The sequence below is a fragment of the Gopherus evgoodei genome, unplaced genomic scaffold (genome assembly GCF_007399415.2).
Source record: "Gopherus evgoodei ecotype Sinaloan lineage unplaced genomic scaffold, rGopEvg1_v1.p scaffold_34_arrow_ctg1, whole genome shotgun sequence".
Classification (NCBI taxonomy): domain Eukaryota; kingdom Metazoa; phylum Chordata; order Testudines; family Testudinidae; genus Gopherus; species Gopherus evgoodei.
Window position 1 is genome coordinate 1,660,646 of NW_022060016.1, and position 22,149 is coordinate 1,682,794.

General features: G+C 53.9%; 1 protein-coding gene across 1 annotated transcript in view; it reads left to right on the forward strand.

The window, feature by feature from the left end:
* The window catches only part of SAMD4B (sterile alpha motif domain containing 4B), a 33,918-nt gene that overhangs the window by 11,080 nt on the left and 689 nt on the right, over positions 1-22,149 (forward strand). Inside the window, 14 exon segments of the mRNA XM_030544447.1 lie at positions 2,846-3,319; positions 12,536-13,018; positions 15,464-15,703; positions 16,355-16,358; positions 16,822-16,866; positions 16,868-16,928; positions 17,374-17,460; positions 18,023-18,329; positions 19,103-19,188; positions 19,515-19,633; positions 19,993-20,166; positions 20,168-20,186; positions 21,282-21,405; positions 21,891-21,974. Of these exon segments, the coding sequence (XP_030400307.1) occupies positions 3,124-3,319; positions 12,536-13,018; positions 15,464-15,703; positions 16,355-16,358; positions 16,822-16,866; positions 16,868-16,928; positions 17,374-17,460; positions 18,023-18,329; positions 19,103-19,188; positions 19,515-19,633; positions 19,993-20,166; positions 20,168-20,186; positions 21,282-21,405; positions 21,891-21,974 (2,029 nt within the window). The 5' untranslated portion in view covers positions 2,846-3,123.

Genomic DNA, 22,149 nt, shown 5'->3' on the forward strand with positions numbered 1-22,149 from the left:
TTTAATTGTTTGCTGAATAGGCGTTGAAAGCCAGTTTCCTTTTCAGCCCCCTTATTGCGCTCCCTCTCACTCCTCTCTTATGTCTTGTGCAGTCCTGATCCTCAGTATTGTGCTTGCAGGCTGGGAGCAGGTGAATCTCCAGGGACGCCAGCGACACAAAATCTTGTTGGTTTAAAAGCAAAAGTTAAAACCGCTGTAGGTCCTAATGCATGCCCTGAAAATTCTCCCTTTTGAGGCTTTGCCATTGCATTTTCCTACCTTGTATGTTTCAGTCTTCCACTGGGGTTGTGTAGAAGGAGTCACAGGAACAAAGTGCTGCCGAATGCATGGAAGAAATTGAGGGCAAAAAGACACTTTATTTTTTTCGTTGCTCATCTGTGAGTGTGATCTTAGATGCCTTAATGGTAGCTAAAATATCTCATTTTAAGTCAATGGTGTATTAGAAATGTGTCTCAACTGGAAGGTGAATTTCACTGAGGGGTTTATTTGGATTTAGACCTTCCCCGGCTGTGCATACCATCCGACAGAGCAGCCTTCTGCCGTGCACAAGAACCAGGAAGAGGAACTGACTGTAAACGGGGGAGAGAACAGATTCCGCTGTGAGTGAAGTGCGAAAAGCTTCTGAAAGGTCCCCTCCGATGACCTGTGGTACTTGAATTGCCCGCATCACCCTAAATCAGTGGCTTGCAACCTTTTTTCATTTGCAGGCCCCTAAAGAATTTTGAATGGAGGTGCAGATCCCTTTGGGAATCTTAAGCATAGTCTGTGGACCCCCTGGGGTCCACGGACCACAGACTGAAAACCGCTGCTGTAGAATCAACGCATCTTGCAATCTTTACCGGATTTATTTTCACAACCCCCCTTGTGAGGCAGGGCAGTGCTATTTAGATGGGCTGTGGAAGAGGTACAGAGAGGCTAAATGCTGCCTCTGAGATCACGCAGGAAGTCTGTGGCAGAGCGAGGTATTGAACTCCAGAAAGCCCAGGTTAGCACCCTAACTGGCCCATCCTCCATCATAGGTCCCGAATAAGAACTTTGAGTGTGCGTGTGATGTCTAGTTAGCTTAACGCCTGAATCAGACCATTGGAAGGAAAACTATAGTGAGCCCAGTGTTGGCTCGCCAAAGGCAGAGATCTCACAAGCTGTACCTGAGTCCTCCAAGGAGATCTCCAGGAAAAGTGAGATGTAACATTCCTGACATTCTTAAAAAGGAAAGTCTCCCTACTTGGTTTTTTTTTAAGTCTAGAAAAGATAGGAGGGAGTGTGTGTGTGTGTTTTCCAAGCATAGCGGTGTTAGCTAGGAGTGTGGGGATAAAGATCAGTCCCCCTCACTGACATAGATGTGCCAGCAAGTCTGGTGTGGACACAACTATACCAGCAAAGTCTTTGTAGTGTGGATAAGCCCCAGGTCTTTGACTTTGCAGGCCCCCTGTGTGTGTTTATAATGTGCATCCTTCAGCTTGGACCACTCTGCCTCTTGAATGTGGTTGGTTCTGCTGGGTGGGCAGCAGTCAATGCAAGAGAAGACTTTTAAATGTAAAAATCTCTGTTCCCTGGCTTTCCAGGTTTCTCTCTTACTGAGCAGGGCAGGAAAGGGATCATCTCCTTTTTTACAAAATCTAAACTTTGCCCCCAAACCATCCTTTTCCACAATGACTGGCCCTGACTTGGTTCTCGCTGTCAGCTCACCGCTGCTTTCAAATCTCGCTTCACGTCTTGTTAGGGCAGCCCTGGGGTTGAGGGGAGTTGGACCTGCTTGGGTTGGTTGGCTGCATGTGAAATGAACAAAGATTAACTTGCAGTTCAGGGGGTTGGGGGAGAGGAGGAGAGGGATGATGGTGCTGTAGCAATGTGGTTGCCCAGGATTGGCTGGTTGGGTCTCTCCGATCAGATACCCTGCCCTGGTATCGCTACCCTGCCTTGCCTGATTGGTCTGTTGTTCCACCTAGTACATTCCTGCCGCACTGGGTCAGACTGTTGGTCTACCTTGTCCACTGTCCGGGCTCTACCAACATCCAGTGCCTGACACTTAAGGTGAATCCCCTTCTCATCCCACCAATTCAATCTAGTAACTTTCTCTTTGTTAAGCTAAAGGGGTGACTTAATCCCAGTCTATAAATACCTACGTGGGGAACAAATATTTAACAGTGGGCTCTTGAGTCTAGCAGATAAAGGTCTAACAGGATCCAGTGGCTGGAAGTTGAAGCTAGACAACTTGAGATTGGAAATCAGGCATAAATTTTTAACAGCGAGAGTAGTTGACCCTTGGGGTATTGTTCCAGGGGTGGTCGTGGATTCTCCATCACTGGCAATGTTTACATCAAGAGTAGATGGTTTTTCTGAACATTCTGCTCTAGGAATTATTTTGGGATGGGTCTCTGGTCGGTGTTATTCAAGGTCAAACTGTGTGATCACAATGGTCCCTTTTAGCCTTGGCATCTGAATTGCACAATGCCGTACGTGGGGGAAACGGGGAAGAAAAGTGAATTCCTCTCTCCCACCTGAGGTCTAATTTGCACCAACATAGCTGGTCATAAGCTGTCCAGATGCAATAGTTGACTCTCTCCGATCTTCTGTGGTGATGAGTTCCATGGGTGGGCTTTCCGCTGGGCTCAAGATACAGCCTGTTGCGTGTTTGGATGTGTAATCATCTCACGTGTCCACTGTTGTAAAGCAAGAGAGGCCTTGGACCTGGTTATAGACCAACGCAGGCTGTGCTCTGGGGTGGCCAATCTTTCTATAAATTCCTACGTGGGGAACAAATATTTAACTGTGGGCTCTTGAGTCTAGCAGATAAAGTCTAACGATCTTTCTTAATTGATTTCATATTTCTTTTTCCTTGCAGGGAACTCCAAGGCAGTCTGCTTAGAAGAGAGCCCTGCAAAAGGATCTAGACGGAGAAAGATCTTTTGAGACAGTCCCCCCATGTGATCCCAGCTTCACTGGCAGAAGGATTTGCATTCCAGGTTGTGCCTTCCTCCACCCTCGGGCCAAACTGTAGGACTTAAAGCTGAAACCATGTGAGAGGGTTTCCCTTGCTCCCCCCTCTCCCCGACCCCCTTCCCTCCCTCCCCCCCAGCCTTGGGCGTGTCGCTGCTGAGCCGCGTTGACACGCCTGCCACCATGATGTTCCGGGATCAGGTGGGAATCCTGTCCGGCTGGTTCAAAGGTTGGAACGAATGCGAACAGACGGTGGCTCTGCTCTCCCTCCTGAAGCGTGTCACTCGCACCCAAGCCCGCTTCCTGCAGCTGTGCCTGGAGCACTCGCTGGCCGACTGCACCGAGATCCACATCGTGGAGTCGGAGGCCAACAGCGCAGGTAAGTTTGGCACAGCTTCGGGATGCGGCTGCTGTCGGGCCGGTGGAACAGTTTGCCCCCCCGTCTGAGGTGGAGCAGGCTGGGATTAGCATCAGGAATGGGGTGGGTTTAGATTAGCGTAGTTTAATCCGACTCTCCTCTTTCTGAACTCAAAAATGAGTCCATTGTTGTGATATGCGAGACTAACCATCTCTGAAATGCAGCTATGTCTGGGGTGAGACAGGGCAGCTGATAACAGCCTTGCAACAATGCCATACAGAAGTTTAGGGTGGAGAGGGAGGCATGCTATATCCATTAGGATTGTAAACCTCTTGGGTCAGGGGACCGCTCTTTTGTGTGTTTGTGTAGCATCTAGCGCCAGAGTGTCTGTAACTGGGGCTCCTAGGTGCTACCGTAATACACCTGTACAGCCCCTATCGTAACGGGCTCCCGGTTGATGGCTGGGCACAGCTGTTATACAGATGGTGGTAATTTAGACTCTGCTCATTAAAGCTGGGATATCAGGGCAGCTCTTGTTTAATGGCTTCCTCCAAGACAGCAGCAGACAAGCTGGTGCATTGGAGTGAGCCCTGATTCAGAGAGGAGAGTTGCTCATCTTTTTCTCTGCAGGATGGCTGGGCTCCTTGTGCTGCTCCGGGGCATTGGGGTCAATACGATTTCCGAGGGGGGAGCGCCCCCTACAGAGCCAGGAATGCTGTGTAAACAGGAGATCTTTGTAACAGACATGTTCCAGTGTTAGTCGTCCTACGCCAAAGATTGAAATAGACAATTGGTTTATATAACCCAGCCCACCAAGAATCAGGACAGCGTTCTTCCTAAGTAAATCCTCTGTCTGACCTAGTTCTAAACATTCCAGGAGCCAGGGCTCCTTTTTCCATGGGAGGAGAATGTTCCCCAGTTTCAGCTCAGCCTCTGTTCCCCTCTACTCCATTTCATCCCCTTTCTTCCTGGTCCCACCCCCAGCCACTCTCCCGCCTTTGCAATTCACATTCTTCAGATTCTTGGAGAGCAATTGCAGTGTATTGGAACTCCTTAACTCTCCTCCCTGGTAGCAGCATGTGTCTCTTTCACTTGATCACTTAAGCATCTCAGGGCTTGTCTACATCAGAAAGTTGCAGCGCTGGTGAGGGAGTTACAGCGCTGCAACTTTGAAGGTGTACACATCTGCAGGGCACCACCAGCGCTGCAACTCCCTGTTTGCAGCGCTGGCCGTACTCCCGTTTTGTCTCGGGTGTAGAGGATCCAGCGCTGGTGATCCAGCGCTGGTAATCCAATGTAGACAGTTACCAGCGCTTTTCTTGACCTCCGTGGAAGGAGGAAGCCTCTGGTAATCAAGCTGGTTTCCTTTCCCGGTTTGCTCTCTCGGTCCCGGAGCCAGCCAGCAAACGCGGGGAAGGAGACCTGCTTGCTCGGGGTTCCGGGACGAGAGAGCAAACCGGGAACGCCGCGGTTTGCTCTCGGTCCCGGAACCCCGAGCAAGCAGGTCTCCTTCCTCGCGGTTTGCTGGCTGGCTCCGGGACGAGAGAGCAAACCGCGGCGTTCCCGGTTTGCTCTCTCGGTCCGGAACCCGAGCAAGCAGGTCTCCTTCCCCGCGGCTTGCTGGCTGGCTCCGGGACCGAGAGAGCAAACCGCGGCGTTCCCGGTTTGCTCTCTCGGTCCCGGAACCCGAGCAAGCAGGTCTCCCCGCGGCTTGCTGGCTGGCTCCGGGACCGAGAGAGCAAACCGCGGCGTTCCCGGTTTGCTCTCTCGGTCCGGAACCCCGAGCAAGCAGGTCTCCTTCCTGCGGTTTGCTGGCTGGCTCCGGGACCGAGAGAGCAAACCGCGGCGAAGCTGGTTTCCTTTCCCGGTTTGCTCTCTCGGTCCCGGAACCCCCCTTGAAGCCGCCCAACAGCGCTGCAGTGTGGCCACATCTAACACCACTTGCAGCGCTGGTTGCTGTAAGTGTGGCCACTCTGCAGCGCTGGCCCTATACAGCTGTACTAATACAGCTGTAACAACCAGCGCTGCAAAATTTTAGATGTAGACATGGCCTCAGAAGCACAAGAGCTTAAAGCTCTTTCAGGGTAGATCTGGCCTTAATGCAGATTTACTTGTAGGGTGACTTGTTCTAATGCAGCCTTACTCAGCCTTCAGGCTGGCGACCCCCTATTCGAAGGCAAAAAATTTTCTGAGCCTCTGATGCTTACTATAAAAGAATAAAATATATGTAACAATCAGTGATGATGCTAAGCCTGTATAACTTCTTTGTGTGTTTCGAGAGGTTAGTCGAAGAATGCTTGACCATGAAAAGGTCAGGTTGTGCCAGAAATGGGGGAGTGAGATTTTCCTTGCTTTAGATTGTAATAAAACTTTTTTCAGCATCTCGTAACCCCCTTGAAAGTTGTGGCCTTCCTGGTTGAGAGATGCCTGGTCTAAAGTCTTATAGCATCCATGTTATTGTTATATGATCCATGATCATCCTCCTTCCTCCTCTCCCCCTGCAGCTATGTTGGGGGGTGGGGAATAAACTGAGGAAATCAAACTGACTTAATCAAACGGGGGCAAATCTCAGTGTGGACACTTAAGGCGTGTCTACATGGGGACCCTCAGGAAAATTAATCTGAATTAACCAAAAGGTGTAAATTTAGTGACATCGCTTTAAACCACTGGGTGGACAGTCCCATTGTAAATTAAAGTGGCCTCAATTTGATTCAGTTTAATTCACTATGGAAGTGAATTATGAGAGTGAGGTTTTGGAATTGAATTAAACTAATCTGAATTAAGGCCACTTTCATTCTTAATGAGTGCATCCACATGGGGTTTAGTGTAGTTCAACTAATCCACTTTGAATTTACATGTCTAGCGAACTTGGAGTAATTTTTCCGAATGTCCCTTTGTAGACAAGCTCTTATTTCATTTTAAGCTCTGCTCACACAGAGATTTTGTTTTAGTGTCACTGTCATTTAGGGGTGTGATTGTTTTGTTGTAGGTCGTCTTTGTACACCAATGTAGTTCCATGGCTGCAGTCCCTAGAATGGATGCTGTTATACTGGTCTCTAACTGGTATAGCATATTCCCATACGGAAAGCAGAATTAGCTATAGGGAGAGCCCTGTCAAATTCAGGGTCCATTGTGGTCAGTTTCACAGTCATAGGATTTAAAAAACTGTAAATTTCGTGATTTCAGATATTTAAATCTGAAATTTCATGGTGTTCTAACTGCAGGAGTCCTGACCTAACTGAGCACGCAGCAGCGCAGAAGTAAGGGTGGCATGGAATGGTATTGCCACTCTTACTTCTGTGCTGCTGCTGGCCTGGCGCTGCATTCAAAGCTAGGCACTTGGCCAGCAGCTGCCGCTTTCTGGCCACCCAGCTCTGAAGGTTGTGCGGAAGTAAGGGTGGCAACACCGCAGCCCCTCTACAATAACCTTGCATCACCCACCCCCCCCACCCTCTTCTGGCTCAGGACCCCCAGTTTGAGAAATGTTAGTCTCCCTTGTGAAATCTGTATAACATAGGGTAGAAGCACACAAAAGACCAGCTTTCACAGAGGAGGCCAGATTTCATGGTCCGTGACACGTTTTTCACGGCTGTGAATTTGGTAGGGTCCTAGCTATAGGCCAGCTCTGCTCTACAGACATCTGCCAGCATAGGTCAGTAAGGATTTTGAAGAGGTATGATCCCGACCCACCTAGCTTTTGTCACCGAAAGCCCCAAAGTAGATGCAGCTATATAGTAAAGCTGCGTTTTTGTACCAATATAAGATGCACTTACACTAGGACTGCTTTAGTACTCCAGCAAAGCACCCCTAATGCACGTCTGGCCACAGTGGTATAAAAACATGCATCCTGGCATAACCGCATCCATCTGCGGGGAGGGAGAGGTGTCACTTTGTGTGTACCACTGTAATTATACTGGTATATTTAAAGAGTGTGCAGACGAGCTCAAAGACGCCTTAACGAGCCCATGCTTGGTCCTAGCAAAGCGATTCACTGTTGCAACTAAGGGCTTGTCTGCACTTAAAGTCTGTGGCTGCGGGTGGTGACTTTTGACCAGTGATAGCCTTAATGCAGGTGCAGTTACACCAGCGTGTAACTTATTTTCCTTTGCCAAAGCAAGGTCCCCTCCACCAGTGTAACTCCTTCTAGGGTGGGGTGTTGTGTTTTTGCCACTCAAACTATGCTGGTAGCAGTGGGGTGGAATCTGCTCTTTAAATATCCTGATGTATAGATATAAAGCAGGAGTGGCCAATCTTCTGGCCCTGGGAGCCACATGCAGTAATCTTGAGGGCCACAAGACATGTACAACCTGCCCCGCCAGGTGGCAGCAGTGGGACCATGGGGCTAAAGCCCTTATACAGACCCCTCCCTCTCCCCGCAGGGCAGAAGCCCCAAGCTCCTGCCTCAGTCTAGTAGATGGCAAATAGGTGGGTGGAGGGAGGAATGGGGGGCTCCATGGGTTGTACTTTAACTGTAAAAGAGCCTCGGTGTGGCCACGCCTAATGTAAAGTATCAGCAAGACCCTTTTTTCAGTCTTAATTTGGGGGCTGACTTGGTTAAAAGCTTTTCTCTGTGTGTGATTCTTTTTTTATGAATTTTCCTAAAGAAACAATAAAAAAAAACTACAAAAAGGTAAAGGACTTGCGGCTTGTGTGTGTTACCAGATACTGCCCCTTTCACAGGATAGCCAATATGATGATGCCCTTCTGTGACTTTACAACACAAAATCAGACCATATTACGCAGCCATAACATGCTAGAGTGAGAGTGACGGTAATAATAAAAAGACACACGCATAGGCAACAAAGGGAAGTGTGGGGGGGGGGAGGGGGGTTGAAGAGGGAGGGGAAAAAGCAGAGAGGTCAGGTGAATGGCAGTCAGTGTTATTAAGCTATCGCCACATTCTTGATCCAAACGAAACAAGGTCATAAGAATGGCTAGGCTGGGTCAGACCAATGGGCCATCTAGCCCAGTATCCTGTTGTCCGACAGTGGCCAATGCCAGGTGCTTCGGAGGGAACGAACAGAACAGGGAATCATCCAGTGATCCATCCCCTGTCACCCATTCCCAGCTGCTGGCAAACAGAGGCTGGGGACATCAAATTTTTTTGACTTCCTATCGTTTCTTTCTGCGTCGTTAAGCTGTTCTTTAACTCAATTCCATCCCCGAAATCAGCACGAGCAAAACTCAATTTAACATTGTTCCTATCTAGCGGAAGCAAAATACTTAACGCTGGCTGTAGAGGCATCATAGGAAAACATTGGCCTTTTCAGCCAAAAATAATTAGCCATTTCCCCTTTTCGGTAGCCAGTTTTCAAAGCAGAGTAAAACTTGATTGTCTAAGGGGCCTTTTGTTTTGTTCCTAAAAAGGAATGATCTGAATTGAAAGGACCTTTCGATTTAAAAACAAGTAATGAGTGAACTGTAAAAAGTGTGTTGCTTTTGAGCTGGGAAGAATTGTCAAATTCGGAATGGGTCAGGCCTCAGAACAGACTAGATTTAAAAAAAAAATTCTACCTATTCAGCTTTTTTAAAGCACGAGCTCTTGATTTAGCTAAAATTCCCCCTCTCACTTGTGCCACACTTCAGCTTGCATGTGAATTTTAACAGCCTTGTTCCAGAATTCTCCCATGAGGCATTTTGAGATCGGAAACATGGCAAACCCTGGCAACATGGCACGCTTTTAACTTCCAGCTGTTCTCTGTAGGCGAGGATGGTCCTCGGTCCCTCGATGAAGTAGCAAAGCAAATCTTGTCAGGTTTGCGCGGGGCCTGCCGGCAGCTTGCAGGAGACACTCTCTGAATCGTTGGCCTCAGCTTCTGTGGCCTAGCCTTTCCCTAAGCCTTAATTTCCAGGTTAAAAATAGCTGTCTGTGTGTGATGGGAGATGCCCCAGAGGTAGTCGCTCTGTCCTTTCCAAGTGTGTCTCCTGCTCCCTGGCTGAGATTGCGTGCTCTGCTAGGGGCAGGCAGGGATGGGTCATAGCCCAGATTGGAGTGTCAAACGCGTGCTTGTTTCTACAGTTGCCCCTGGTGATGCATGGATCCCCCTAAATAAACCACGAAGGAGATAGATTCCAGTTCCATTAATTGGACCACCCATCCTCTGGGGACTCGGGACTTAGGCCGAGCCAGTGCTTTTCATCCCAAGATTTGTAAGTGCCCTGCAAATGTTTGGCTATCCCTGTTTTACTGATGGGGAAACTGAGGCACGGGGCGAGGCAGTGACTTGTCCTAGCACTCTCGGCAAATCAATGGAAGAGCTAGGAATAAAACCCAGGAGTCCTGCCCCTCCAGGCGTGTGTCATGCCCACACTGTCTCCCTTGCAGGGGACTCTCGAGAGCAGAGTAGCAGCACAAGTTCCCATCATGCAGAGATGTGGAAGAGGTCCCTGTGCATGTGCGGGGTCACCCCTCTGTGCCGCAGGCCCATTCTTCCACAGGTGTGGGAAGAATCTTCCCCTAAGAGGCCAAGAGGAAACAACGGGTAGGAGCTAAGATTTAAAGAATTAAGATTGCTGGGCCTGCATGTGCCGCTCAAAGCAGCGTCCCTTGGCAGAGGGTATCTTCCATCCGACAGGCATGCGGTGAACAGACTCTGCCCTTCTGGGGCTGTGGGCCCCCCTGCGCAGTTGGTGGGTAGCTCCGGGCCTGTAACTGTAACCTTTGGGCATCTGCCCGTGGTGGTGGCAGTGTGTGCTGGAATCTGTCTGCTCTGACTTTGCAGGGAAAGTTTCTCCCAAAGCCTCCCGTCCCCTCTCTCCGGTGGTGAATGTTCTATTAAAGAGCAAGAAGTTGCTATTAAAAAACAGGAGATCCCAGTTCTGCAGCCTGCGCTGGCAGGGAAGAGCTGGCCAGATGCATTCCCCATGGTGTTGGGGAAACTGAGGCAGGGCAGTAAAGTGACCCCTCCACCGCTCAGTCCATACGCGGTCGGTTAGTAGCAGAGCTGGGATTAGCACTGAGGTAGCGTTGAGGGAGCTGCATGTGCCACTCTGTTGGAGCTGCACAGTCTGTGCTGACAGCACTGTCGATGCAGCTGCTTCTGGGGAGGAGAGCAACACGGACCAACAGTGGAGGTGGGAGAGGAAATTTTGGCTCAGGAAACCAGGGCAAACCCCTGCTCCCTCAAAGTTCTCAAGGAGATATTCATGTCTATGCAGAGTGGATAGGACCTTGGATCTCCTCTGACCCGAGACCCTCACACTCGTCTTCCTGGAACGTTAGGGCATTGTCTCTGAAGGCTGAGGGGGCTTGGTCATCTCTGAGAGTTTGAACCCATGGCTGTTTCAAAGAGCTGGTAGCACCTGCTTTAGTTAAGGTTGGGTTTAGCTTACCGTTGAACAGCTGACTTTCAGAGCTCCAAAATCTGCAGGCTGACTCGGATGGTCTTGAAACTTTCTGTGCCTCATGGGGGTCCGGCGTAGTGTGACCGGGCCAAACCTGTGGTGGTTTGAGCCTGGGGTGCCTGAGATACAGCCCCCTCCTTTAATATTTTTCTTGCATGAGATCAACATATGACATAACGGCCCAGTTTCCTCTCTTCCGACAGTGGCCAATGGCAGGTACGTCAGAGGGAATGAACAGAACAGGGCAGTTTTGAGTGATCCATCCCCCTGTCGTCCACTCTGTTTCAGGCAGTTTAGGGACACCCGGAGCATGGGGTTGCGTTCCTGAGCATCTTGGCTAATAGCCGTTGATGGACCGATCCTCCAGGAACTTATCTAGTTCTTTTTTGAACCCGGTTATTCTTTTGGCCTTCACAACATCCCCTGGCAATGAGTTCCACAGGTTGACTGTGTGCTCGGTGAAGACCTGCTTCTTTTTGTTTGTTTTTAAACCTGCTGCCTGTTAATTTAATCCGGTGAAATTAATAACGGTTCTTGTGATTTTTGTTTGCTCACGCCTGGGGTTCAAACCAAAGGCACACGTTCCTGGGAGGTGCTCGACCCCTGCTCCGCCCCAGGCCCTGCCCCCCCCAGCGCATCCTGCATGCCACTGAACAGCTGATCACAGCTGGCGGGAGACCCTGGGGAGGAGGAGCTGGTTAGTGGGGATGCCAGTGGGTGCTCCAGCCTCGGAGCACCCACGGAGTCGGCGCCTCTGGTTCAAACTATGGCGCTGATCCTCTGTTTAGGATTTTATTCCACTGCACGCTGAGGTTGGGGTAGCTGGCAAAGGAGAGGAAGGAGAAATCCAATTGTTAGGCACTAACCTAGGACTTGAAGATGAAGGTTCAATTCCCAGCTCTGCCACAAACTCCCCAGGCAAGTCACTTTGCCGCTGGCTGCCTCAGTTTCCCCATCTGTGCAATGTTGACAGTAGCCCTTCTCTGCCCCACTAAAGATTTTGAGGCGCTTGGATACAGGAGGCCAGATAAGGAGCTAGGACTCGCCCCTTTTTCGGAAGAAAGCTGGGCCGCACTGCTCCGGTTCACAATCCCTTATGCTCTGTCTGCTGGCTGTGCACGTGGTTATTTCCCAATAACTGTATGGTTATTTATCTAATCCCTAAACGGCTGAGAAATCTCTCTGCCAGGCTCTCCATCCCTCAACTTCCCCCCTACATACGCCTATAACAAATACGTCCACTTCAGTGTGGAGAACACTCTCCCTTTGAAGGCCTCTCTTTTACCCTCCCCACCCAGATCGATTCCTGTCTTTACGTTCCAGGCACTGTCTGGGGAAAGGGAGTTTAATCAGAGCCATCCTGTTAATTTTGGGCAGAGAGAGCTGGAGAGTTCAGCGGGGAGAGGTTGCACAGCCTAGTGGATAGAGCACTGGACTTTAAACGCAGGTCTGAGCCCAGCTCTGTCGCCGACCTTGGGCAAGTCGCTGCCTTCCCCGTGCCTCGGTTTCCCCAGCTATAAAATGGGAGTAATGAGACCATGTTTGTCAAGTGCGTGGAGCTCTCTTTGTTGCTGGAAGTGGTGACATTTTTGGGGACACACAGACTGATCGCCTGGATTGCTTGAGATCACCATGTCTGGGGTCGGGGTGTCCCTTCCAGGTGTCTGGTTTTGGTAAGCCCCCTTGGTCACCTTACACTGTGACTTTCGGTAGAATACAAATCTCCCTGCCTGAAGCTGTTGCTAGTGTTCCTACACACCTCTTCATTAGCTGTCTTGTTCCTCCCCAGAAGTGGCTGCATTGATTTCTCTGTGGCGAAAGCGACTGGTGGAAGGAGCAGGCTCCTGTTTGTTCGGGTTCTTCACCCCTCTCTGCCCTCTCTCCCCCAAACAGCTGTCATCAGCCAGTGGCACCAGGAATCAAAGGACAAGGTGGTCTCCCTGCTCCTGTCTCACCTGCCCCTGCTGCAGCCTGGCAACACAGAAGCCAAATCCGAATACATGAAGCTATTGCAGAAGGTCCTGGCCTACTCCATCGAGAGCAACCTGTTCATCGAGGAAAGCCGGCAGCTGCTGTCCTACGCCCTCATCCACCCGGCCACCACGCTGGACGATCGCAACTCCCTGGCCCTGTGGCTCAACCACCTTGAGGAACGCCTGTCTAGCGGCTACTCCGGCCAGGGCAGGGGCCGGCCCGACACTGCCTACCACTCGCGCCAGGGCTCAGACGAGTGGCAGGGCCCAGTGGACTCGGGCATGGGGGAGCTGGGACACGGCTGGCAGGAGAAGCTGCCCCGCGAAAACGGACACTTGCCTTTCCACTCCTCTAGTTCGGTGCCCTCGGCCATCAACAGCATGGGAAACAACGCCAATGCAGGTACGGGGCGGGGCCAGGATGGAGCGTGGGCAGTAGGTAGGAGCTTGGAGGCCAATATAACCTTATTTCCAGTTTGTCTAGCTTTAACATCCAGCCATTGGATCGTGTTTGACCTTCCTCTGCTAGCTTGAAGAGCCCAAGGTCAAACTTTTGTTCCCCGTGTAGGTACTCAGTCTGAGATCAAGTCATTTCTTAACCTTCTCCTTAAGCTGCGTAGATTGCGTTCCCTGGGTCTCACTCTAAGGCATGTTTTCTAATCATTCTCATGGCTGCCTTCTGTAGAGCGCAAAATACTTGAGAGGTGCGGTATCGCAACCTTGTTTTACCCATGGGAGAAACTGAGGCACAGATCGGGTGAAGCCACTTGCCTGTGGCTAGTCAGCAGGAGAGATGGTAACAGAACCCAGGAGTTCTGAGTCCCTATCAGCTGAGCCGTGCTTCCTCCTCGGACTCCGCGCATGCTTCCTGATGGGCCCCAGAAGAAAATATTTTGAGGCCCAAGCAGCGGGGAGATTGGAGGGATGGCAGTGTGTCCAGGTGGGTGGTCTGTGATGTTTGGGGGCAGAGGGAGGTGGGGATGATGACAGATCAAATCTAAGCTCTGACAGGGGACACGTCAGTGTCCTGTATCTCAGTGCCTCAGTTTCCCCATCTATAAAATGGGGCTGATAATATTGATTGCCCCTCCATCCCAGGGGGCATTAGTTTGCACTGTGCTTTGGGCCTGTGAAGTCTTTGGAGTCCTATGTGCTATGGCGGCTAGGGGTGTGCTTACACATCCGTACAGATGCCACAGTGACTGGCGAGGTAAAGAAGCTTGAAGATGGTCAGAGGAGTGTCAGGATGGGTGGCTGGGGGCGTCAATTTCGGAGGTGACCTACTGACCCCACCCAGTGGCATAGTCAGGTGGAGGGAACAGGGAGAGCTATCAAAAAGAAAAAGGTGCCACCTGCTGTGGCGCCTTTACTCACCTGGCAGCGCTCCGGGTCTTCGGCGACGGGCCCTTCACTCGCTCCGGGTGTCTTCGGTGACACTGAAGGACTCGCTGCCGAAATGCCACCGAAGACCTGCAGAGCAGGAGGAGGTCCCGAAGACCCAGAGCACCGCCAGGTGAGTAAAAGTGCCACAGCGGCTGTTGCCCCTTTTTTTTAATTGCTCCCCCTGTTCCCTTCGGGTAAGTAAAAATTAAAAAGTCACCAAGAAATTGACAATATGCACTTGGGCTCAGTGGGGGAGCGGCCGCTGCCCTGCTCCCCCCTAGCTATGCTACTGACCCCAGCCCTCCACCCCAATAACTGCCTCTACTTCTATTAAAGAAACAGGAGTGATTATTAAAGCTAATCAAATGTAGTCATCCCTTCTAATCACTTTTTCCTTCCCTTTCGTCTCCTCTTCTCCCATTGGGGCGGTTCCTGGTGGATTTCCCTCCCTGCAGCCCCCAGCGCTCTTGTAGCTGCCAGAGGAGTGGGAGGGGGGGAAACGTGTTTCTGTTCGCACCGAAACAGGAACAACACATCAAAATGGAGGCGGCTAAACTTGACTTACCAGAGTCCCCTTTGACTTGAAAGCTGCCTCTGAGGGTGTGCCCGGGGTTTGTAAGACTTCAGGGGAAATACCAGCTGGGTCCCAGATCGGCGACTAGCCCTGGCCGTAGCTGAAACTTATAGCCTGGATCCGTTGGTCAAACCGGGCTCTGCCTTGCTCATGTGCCATCTCCCTGTTTGGTGTTGGCTAGCGCCTTGGCAGTCCCTACAGGGACACTCGGATAGTGGGAGATCTGTGGCAAGGGATGGGGGCAGAGCTGTCGCTGGGGGTGGAGGATATCTGCCTCTTTTCATTGCCGCCAAATACAGCAGGGAGACAAGATGGGGGTTGAGCTGCTCCCCAGCTACTTCACGATGCTGGGGAAGCAGACAGAGCAGTGAGCAGTGCAGACGGCAGGTCAGTTCAGACGCAACCCCCCTGCCCAGACTGACCCTCCTAAGCCCTTTGCTGCTGTTCGTCCCTCTGCACGGGTGGCTGCCAAAAGCGTGGTCAAGTGGCTGGTTCCCTCTAAAAGTGTGGGTTTGGTTCTCACTTGCGCTGTCGATCCTCTGCATGCCCTGGAGCAGGCAGCTTCCCGGAGAGGGGTCCTGACTCCTGCTGCTCAGTTTCATCAAGGGCCTTGGATGAAATGCACCATAGCTGTGCAGAGAATTCTGCCCATCTGGGGGAGCCTCGCTGCGGGGGGCGGGCCCATTCTGGGGCCGTATCCTGAATGTGGAGAGGAGGAGCCTGGCTAAAAAACACTTCCTGAGTGCCAGGCTGCCCTGACTTGTAGGTGGCTGATCTCTCCCCTCTCTGCCCGCCTCTCAGAGGTGTGCGGCTCATCCTCCCTGGTCGATCTGTAGGAAGGGAGATTTGGACCCAATGTCGTCATGTTAATTCTCTGCCCTTCTCTTCCAGCTCTGCCCTGCCAAATCCACCCCAGCCCGCTCAAGCGTTCCATGTCCCTCATCCCCACCAGCCCGCAGGTCCCCGGCGAGTGGATGAGCCCCGACGAGCTGTGCGCCCGGCAGGCTTTCATCCCGGGGGATCACGCGCCCCTGTCCCCCCAGAGCAGCGTGGCCTCCTCGGGCAGCGAACAGACAGAGGAGCAGATTGGCAGCCGCAACACCTTCCAGGAGGATGGCAGTGGCATGAAAGGTACGGCTGGGGGAGGCGCTGTCGGCCCGTGCTTGGGGGGGGGACCCCAACTGCCTCGCTCTACCGGCCGACCCCAGGAACACCAGGCTTACATGCTAGATCAGACCCCTGCCTGTGCAGCCGTAACTGGGGGGTTCCTAGCAATTTGACCAGGGCTGCTAGGCCGGGGGCTGGAGGGAACATGGGCAGTGGTAAGCAAGGGGGATGAGCCTTTCCTCTGTCTGTGACGAGTGGAGCCCTGTACATATACAGAAATTTGGATCCACATCTGATCCGCATCGGCCAGTATCAACCGCAATCCGCTAGCCGTTTTTAACTGGATCCAGCCCTGCAGTGGCAAGCGAGGGAGCGGGAGGGGTCTTGCAGGGAAGAGGTGGGGTGCGGTCTCGAGAAGGGGCAGCGCAGAGGGGAAGTTGGGGGGGGGGGCACATCGAGTGCTGCTCCCAGACGATCACAAGCTGTGGCACACGGCAGCAGCGGTGTGTGTGGTATCACGGGGAGGGGGAGGGGTTGGGCCAGGGGACTGGGACTGAGAGTGTGGCCAGTGCTCCTGGGCCAGGCCATGGTGGGCGATGCTGGCGCTGCCCGAGGGGCCTGAGCTGCTGGACAGGAAGTGGCACTGTGAGCGGGTGCCGGACAGCCCTGACACAGACCTGTCGCTGGCCCCAAGCACACAGACCCCCCGGGCTGCTCGAGCTGGACACCGCAGGCCAGGTGCCACCAGTGAGTAGTGCTCTGCACGGTTGTATCTGCAGCTAATCCACTATCTGCAAAAATGGTCCACAGATATGAAGCGGGAATCCATGGATTTTCTGGGCTCTAATGATGGGAAACTGCTGTGGGTATCAGCCAGCCTTGGTCTGTAATCTAGTACCCCCCAAAAGATGGTTGAATGCCCTTCCAGTACCCTCTCTTACACATGCCCCTTGTCACCTGAGAAGGCCCTGCCTTGAAAGGGGAATGTTCCTCTGTCTCTGGGGAGCCCCAGAGTGGCCGGTGCGTAACACCGGCAGTCCCGGGAGCTGTCTCCATCCTGCGGCCGCGGAAGGTTCCCCAGGCCTGGCCGGTGAGTGGCTGCCTAGGTCACACTAAAAAGCCGGTCTCTCCCATCTCCGCAGACGTCCCTCGTGGCTGAAGAGCCTTCGTCTGCACAAGTACGCGGCCCTTCTCCCAGATGACGTACGAAGAGATGATGACCCTCACGGAGCAGCATCTGGAGTCCCAGGTGAGGAGGGGACAGCAGGGTCCCAGCCTCCACTCGACCGTATGCTTCCTGGGGGCAGCAGCCACGTGGCAGGGGGCACTGTGGTGTCGTAGGACATGTCTTCCACAGATTTAGGGGGCTGCTCCGGCACCGCCAGCTGGGAAAGGGCTCTTAGGACTGCATAAATGCATGGGCACCCATCACTGTCCCCATAGCTCCTGATTTGAGCCGATCGCTAAATTCCAGGGGCTTCTCTGGATACCTCCAGCCTAGAGCCTGAAATTCCCACCTACCCATGGGGCAAATACCACGGAAGAGCCCTGAGTTCCTTTTAGACTGTGTGGCACCCAGGGGGCACCTGCAGCTGGGACCTGTTCCCAGGTCGTGTCTCTGAGTCTGTAAGGTGTGGGGGTGGCTGCATCCGTGGCTGTTGCCTTAGCTCCCACGTCTCTTCCTTCCTGCACAGAATGTGACCAAAGGAGCCAGGCACAAAATTGCCCTGAGCATCCAGAAGCTGCGGGAGAGGCAGAGCGTTCTCAAGTCTCTGGAGAAGGTAAAAGACCCACCGGCTTCCCTTGCGAGGTCTGAGCTGGAGGCCTTGGGATCAAGGCAGCCAGACCCAGGGTTGATTCCTGACTCTCTTCCTTAGGCCCCTTGAATCTCCTATCTGTAAATCGGGGGTCTCAGTCCTTACTTAGGCTGTGAGCTTATTGGGATCTGTGCCTCTTGGTCGGGGCCTGCACTACACCTGGTGCAAAGGGGGGGTCGGGCCTCAAGGTGCTACTGGAATTCACGTCGTGGCAGACTGCACCTCTGAACCACAGCCAGGCATGGCCTGCAGCACAGCAGCTGGGGGAGTTTGCTTCGAGGCTGCCGGGGTTAAAACCCAATATCTTGGGGCAGGTGCATGCACGGCAAACAGGATTGTGTGCTGCGAGTCCTAGATTACCTACCACAGGGCTGCTGGGACTCGAACCTGTGATCCGGGTGCTCTGAGCCTGATGCTTGGACCACGAGCCCCTTGGTCCTTTTTGAGACGTGGGGCTGCCCTTAATTTTTCATGGCATTTCCCCACTTTGCCTTTCTTCCACCCCCTTTCCCTGGCCCCTCTGCAGGACATACTAGAAGGAGGGAACCTGTGGAATGCACTCCAGGAGCTCCAGCAGATAATCATCACGCCCATCAAAGCATACAGCTCCCTCCAGGCCATGGCCACGCCCAAGGAGGGGCAGCAGGCGGTGCCGGAGCGCCATGGAGCCCCCAGGCCGGGCCTGGACAAAGCCACCAACGGGGCAGAAGACAAGGAGCCTGCAGTGGACGGCTTCCCATCCCAGACGGCCTCCCCCTGCGACGGGGAGTCAGCCACGGCACCCATCGCGGAAGGGGACATCCCGGGGCAATTCACCCGGGTGATGGGGAAAGGTAAGGGCATCCCCATGCCCAGTGTCCAGTCCAGAGGGCACTTCCTTTTCCTCAGGGGCATTCAGGGAGCCCGTTGTGGGGGTCCTGGCGTGCTAGAGGGAGCGCTACTGCTTCTCTCTCAGATGGGGGCGGTACAGATTCCGGGGCATGCCCTCGTGTTGGCATCTGTGGTTGGGGCTGACTGATGTTTCCAGCCCTGTTTCAGGTGGATGGGTCCCACTGACTCCCACTTGGTGGGGCAAGGAAGCTGGATGACTTATCCCATCTGTCGGGGTAGGGGGCAGGAGCTGGGCTCAGGATGCCTGTGTTTTCTGGCAGGTAGAGGAAGGTTGGCTGTGTGTGTTAGGCACAGGACACCTGGGTTCTCTTCCTAACTCTGGGTGGTTGGGAATCCTGGCTTCTATTCCTGACTAGGGGAGGGAGGTGGGGTCTAGGGGTTAGAGCAGGGGGGCGTGGACCTGGGTTCTATTCCAGTTGGGTGGGGCGTGGAGTCTAGTGGTGAAAGCAGGGGAGGGGCTGGGAGTTGGGTTCTATTCCTGGCTGGGGCAGGGAAGTGGGGATTGAACGGTTAGAGCAGTGGTGGGACTGGGCAGGACTCTTGGGTTCTTTCCAGCCCTGCTCCTTGTTCATCACTTGTCCTTGGGCGACTCTCTTCTTTGAGCTGCAGCATCCCCCTCTGCTGACCCACCTCCCAGGGGCATGATGCTGAGCGTGGGTCGGACGGGAGATGCTCCGGAAGGGCCTGGAGAGTAACCCCTCTGCTCCCCTCGCAGTGTGCACGCAGCTGCTCGTCTCCCGGCCTGACGAGGAGAACATCACCGGTTACCTCCAGCTCATAGAGAAGTGCCTGACTCACGAGGTATCGTCTGCATGGAAACCTCCCTCTGATCCTGGGAGCGGGGGCTGCTGGCTCCCCTCAGGACCCCTGGGTTCTGCTCCGCCGTGCCCAGCAGCCCAGGCCCCAGGGCTGTTGAACTGATCCAAGCAGGTCATTTAAGGACCACCCCCCACCCCCTCCACCACACACTGCCTCCACACCCACATCTGCTTTGGGCTGAATATGTGCTCGGATCCCTCCACTCTCCATAGCAAAGTGCCCCCCTCCTCCCTGCGGCTGCTCCCGCCCCATCCCTATGTCCCGGTGCCTGCCCAGCGTCCTGACGGCGCTGTCCCTGTGCGCCGCAGGCATTCACGGAGACACAGAAGAAGAGGCTGTTGTCCTGGAAGCAGCAGGTGCTGAAGCTGCTGCGAGCATTCCCCCGGAAGGCCGTGCTGGACATGCAAGGGTACCGCCAGCAGAAAGGGTAGGTGTGGCCAGTGTGCAGGGCTCAGCTGTGGAATGGCATGAAGGCTGCGAGTACGGGGGCATGGGGGGGACAGTGCTGAATAACACCCCCTGGGCGATCTGGCTAGATAGTATGGCCCAGTGAATCAGGCTCTCCAGGACCTGGATTCTGGCCCCAGCTCTGCCTTGATGTGTGACTTAGGCTGCCTAACCCGAAATCTAAGATGTGTGGGCTGCTGTGGGAGGGGGCGCTCCAAAGACCTGTCCCACGTGAAATTGGGATGCGGGGTGTCAATCCAAAGGGATGCAGCAAGTAGCTAGAATCTCTGGTGACTTCAGAACAGTCCTTTGTTTGTTTTGCCTTTTCCCCTCCCCCAGGTGGGCTTTTGGTTCCAACTCTCTCCCCATAGCTGGATCTGTGGGGGTGGGCGTTGCACGCAGAGGGCAGCGGCCGTTCCAGATGCCCCCTCGAGCCATGCCCCCGAGCCGCCTGGGGCTGCTGAGCCCAGCGGGGATTGGAGGGGTCTTGCCCCGGCATGCACTTACCAGCCCTCGGGAGCCAGGGACGACAGGTGAGTTCAGCGGGGCGGGTGGTGTCGCCGGAGCCACGGGTGTGGGCCGATTTCTCTAACCAGACTCCCCCGTGGCTCTGGCTGAAGCACCAGCTGAGCCGAAGGGATTTTTACAATGAACAGGAGCAGTGGGTGCCAATCTAGAAGGACTCATTTGTCTAGATCAGCAGGTTAGAGAGAGAAATGTCTAGGTCCATTAACACACAGGGCTGGGAGGGGATGGGTCCACTGGGGAGGGCTGAGAGCCAGGACTCCTGGGTTCTATCCCAGCTCTGGGAGGGGAGTGGGGTCTAGTGGTTAGAGCAGGGAGGCTGGGAGCCAGGACTTCTAGGTTCTATTCCCAGACCAGCCATTGGATTCTCCATCATAGTCTCCATGCCTCAGTTTCTCCATGTTACTATGGGGTTAATAGATCTGCTCTGCCTGCCAGGGGGCATGAGAGGACAAATACATTAAAGATTATGAGGTGCTTGTGTATTACGGTGACCGGATAGGTATCTTAAATGAAACTGGGAGCTAGGACTCCTGGGTTCTATCCGCAGTGCTAGTGGTTAGAGCAGGACAGACCTGCAGGAAGGAGGACTCCTGAACCCCATTCCTGGCTGTAGGAAAGGAGTGGGATCTAGTGACTAGAGCAGGATAAATTGATTGCCACTCCCCCCTTTTTTAAAATGAATTTCTGCTCTCCAAATGGCCTGGTGGGGTTCCCTGTTTGCGGGAGGGAGAGTTAAGAGCTGCTCTGTGAGGTCGGAAAGCTGGGTTCTCTCTGCCGGCCCTAGGATTGCAGAATCAAGCTGGGCTCTCCCCTTGCAGTGTCACCTCCCCGCCCCGGGGGGCAACAGAACCTTCCCCCTTGTGCAGAAGGGCCTTGCGACTTGCTCGGGCACGGGAGCCCAGCCCCCTCTCCCAGCGTGGCGTTAGCCCGCTGTTCCTTCCAGGGGGCCGTGACTTGGCTCCACCCCGATCCTTGGCTGCTGTTGAACGTTGTCTCTGGGTCCCCCATGTGCCAGGCTGGCGCTGGTGAGCCTAGGGGATCCAGCTGCTCTGGGCTGGGCTCCTGCATCCTCTATCCCTGTCTTTCCCCTCTCTCCGCAGAACCTGTGGTTCGCCAATCCCGGGGGCAGCAACAGCATGCCCGGCCAGAGCCGCAGCTCGGTCCAGCGCACCCATTCGCTACCCGTCCACACGTCCCCGCAGGCCATCATCATGTTCCCCCAGGGTGAGTAGCCGGGTCGCTCTCCTGGTACTGGCCCTTGGCAGACTCAGGACAGGAGTTGTTCTGCCCAGCTCAGGCCGGTGGGAGGCAGTCTGCCGCCAACTCGTTCTTCGGCTGTTTGGACTGTGGGGTGTAAGCCTGTCGTGCTCCTCCCCAGAGCACGCTGCATGTGTTGGCAAGTAGTGTCCATCTGCTGCAAGTCAGGACTCCTGGATTCCCTCTCTGGTACTGGGAGGGGAGTGGGGGCTGGGACCCAGGACTCCTGGGTTCTATTCCTGGCCCAGTCATTGGATTCTCCATCACAGACCATTTTTCTGTGGAGAAGGTAGCAGCACATGGGTTAATAAGGGGATGAGGCTCGAAGCTGCCACCTTGCTGGGTGGGCCAGGGCGGTCACATGAGTGCTGCGTGAATCCAGTTTCCATCACCCACCAGGGAATGTGGGAGCCACGTGGCTAATCCCCTTCCTCCACCCCCCCCACCCATAGATTGCCAGATCCCCGGAACAGACCTGGAGATCAACCCCACGCTGGAGTCGCTGTGCCTGAGCATGACGGAGCACGCGCTGGGCGGTGAGATGCGGGGTCAGCCCCGGAAGGGGAGAATGTTCGAGGGGGAACAAGCCAGCAGGTCCCCAGGAGACAGAGATGGAGCCCAAACCCTCCCCTTGACCCCGCCCCGGGGTGGGCGACGCTCTCACAGCCCTAGATTTCAGCCAGACACATGGGGCGCACGTATCTAGCGGTG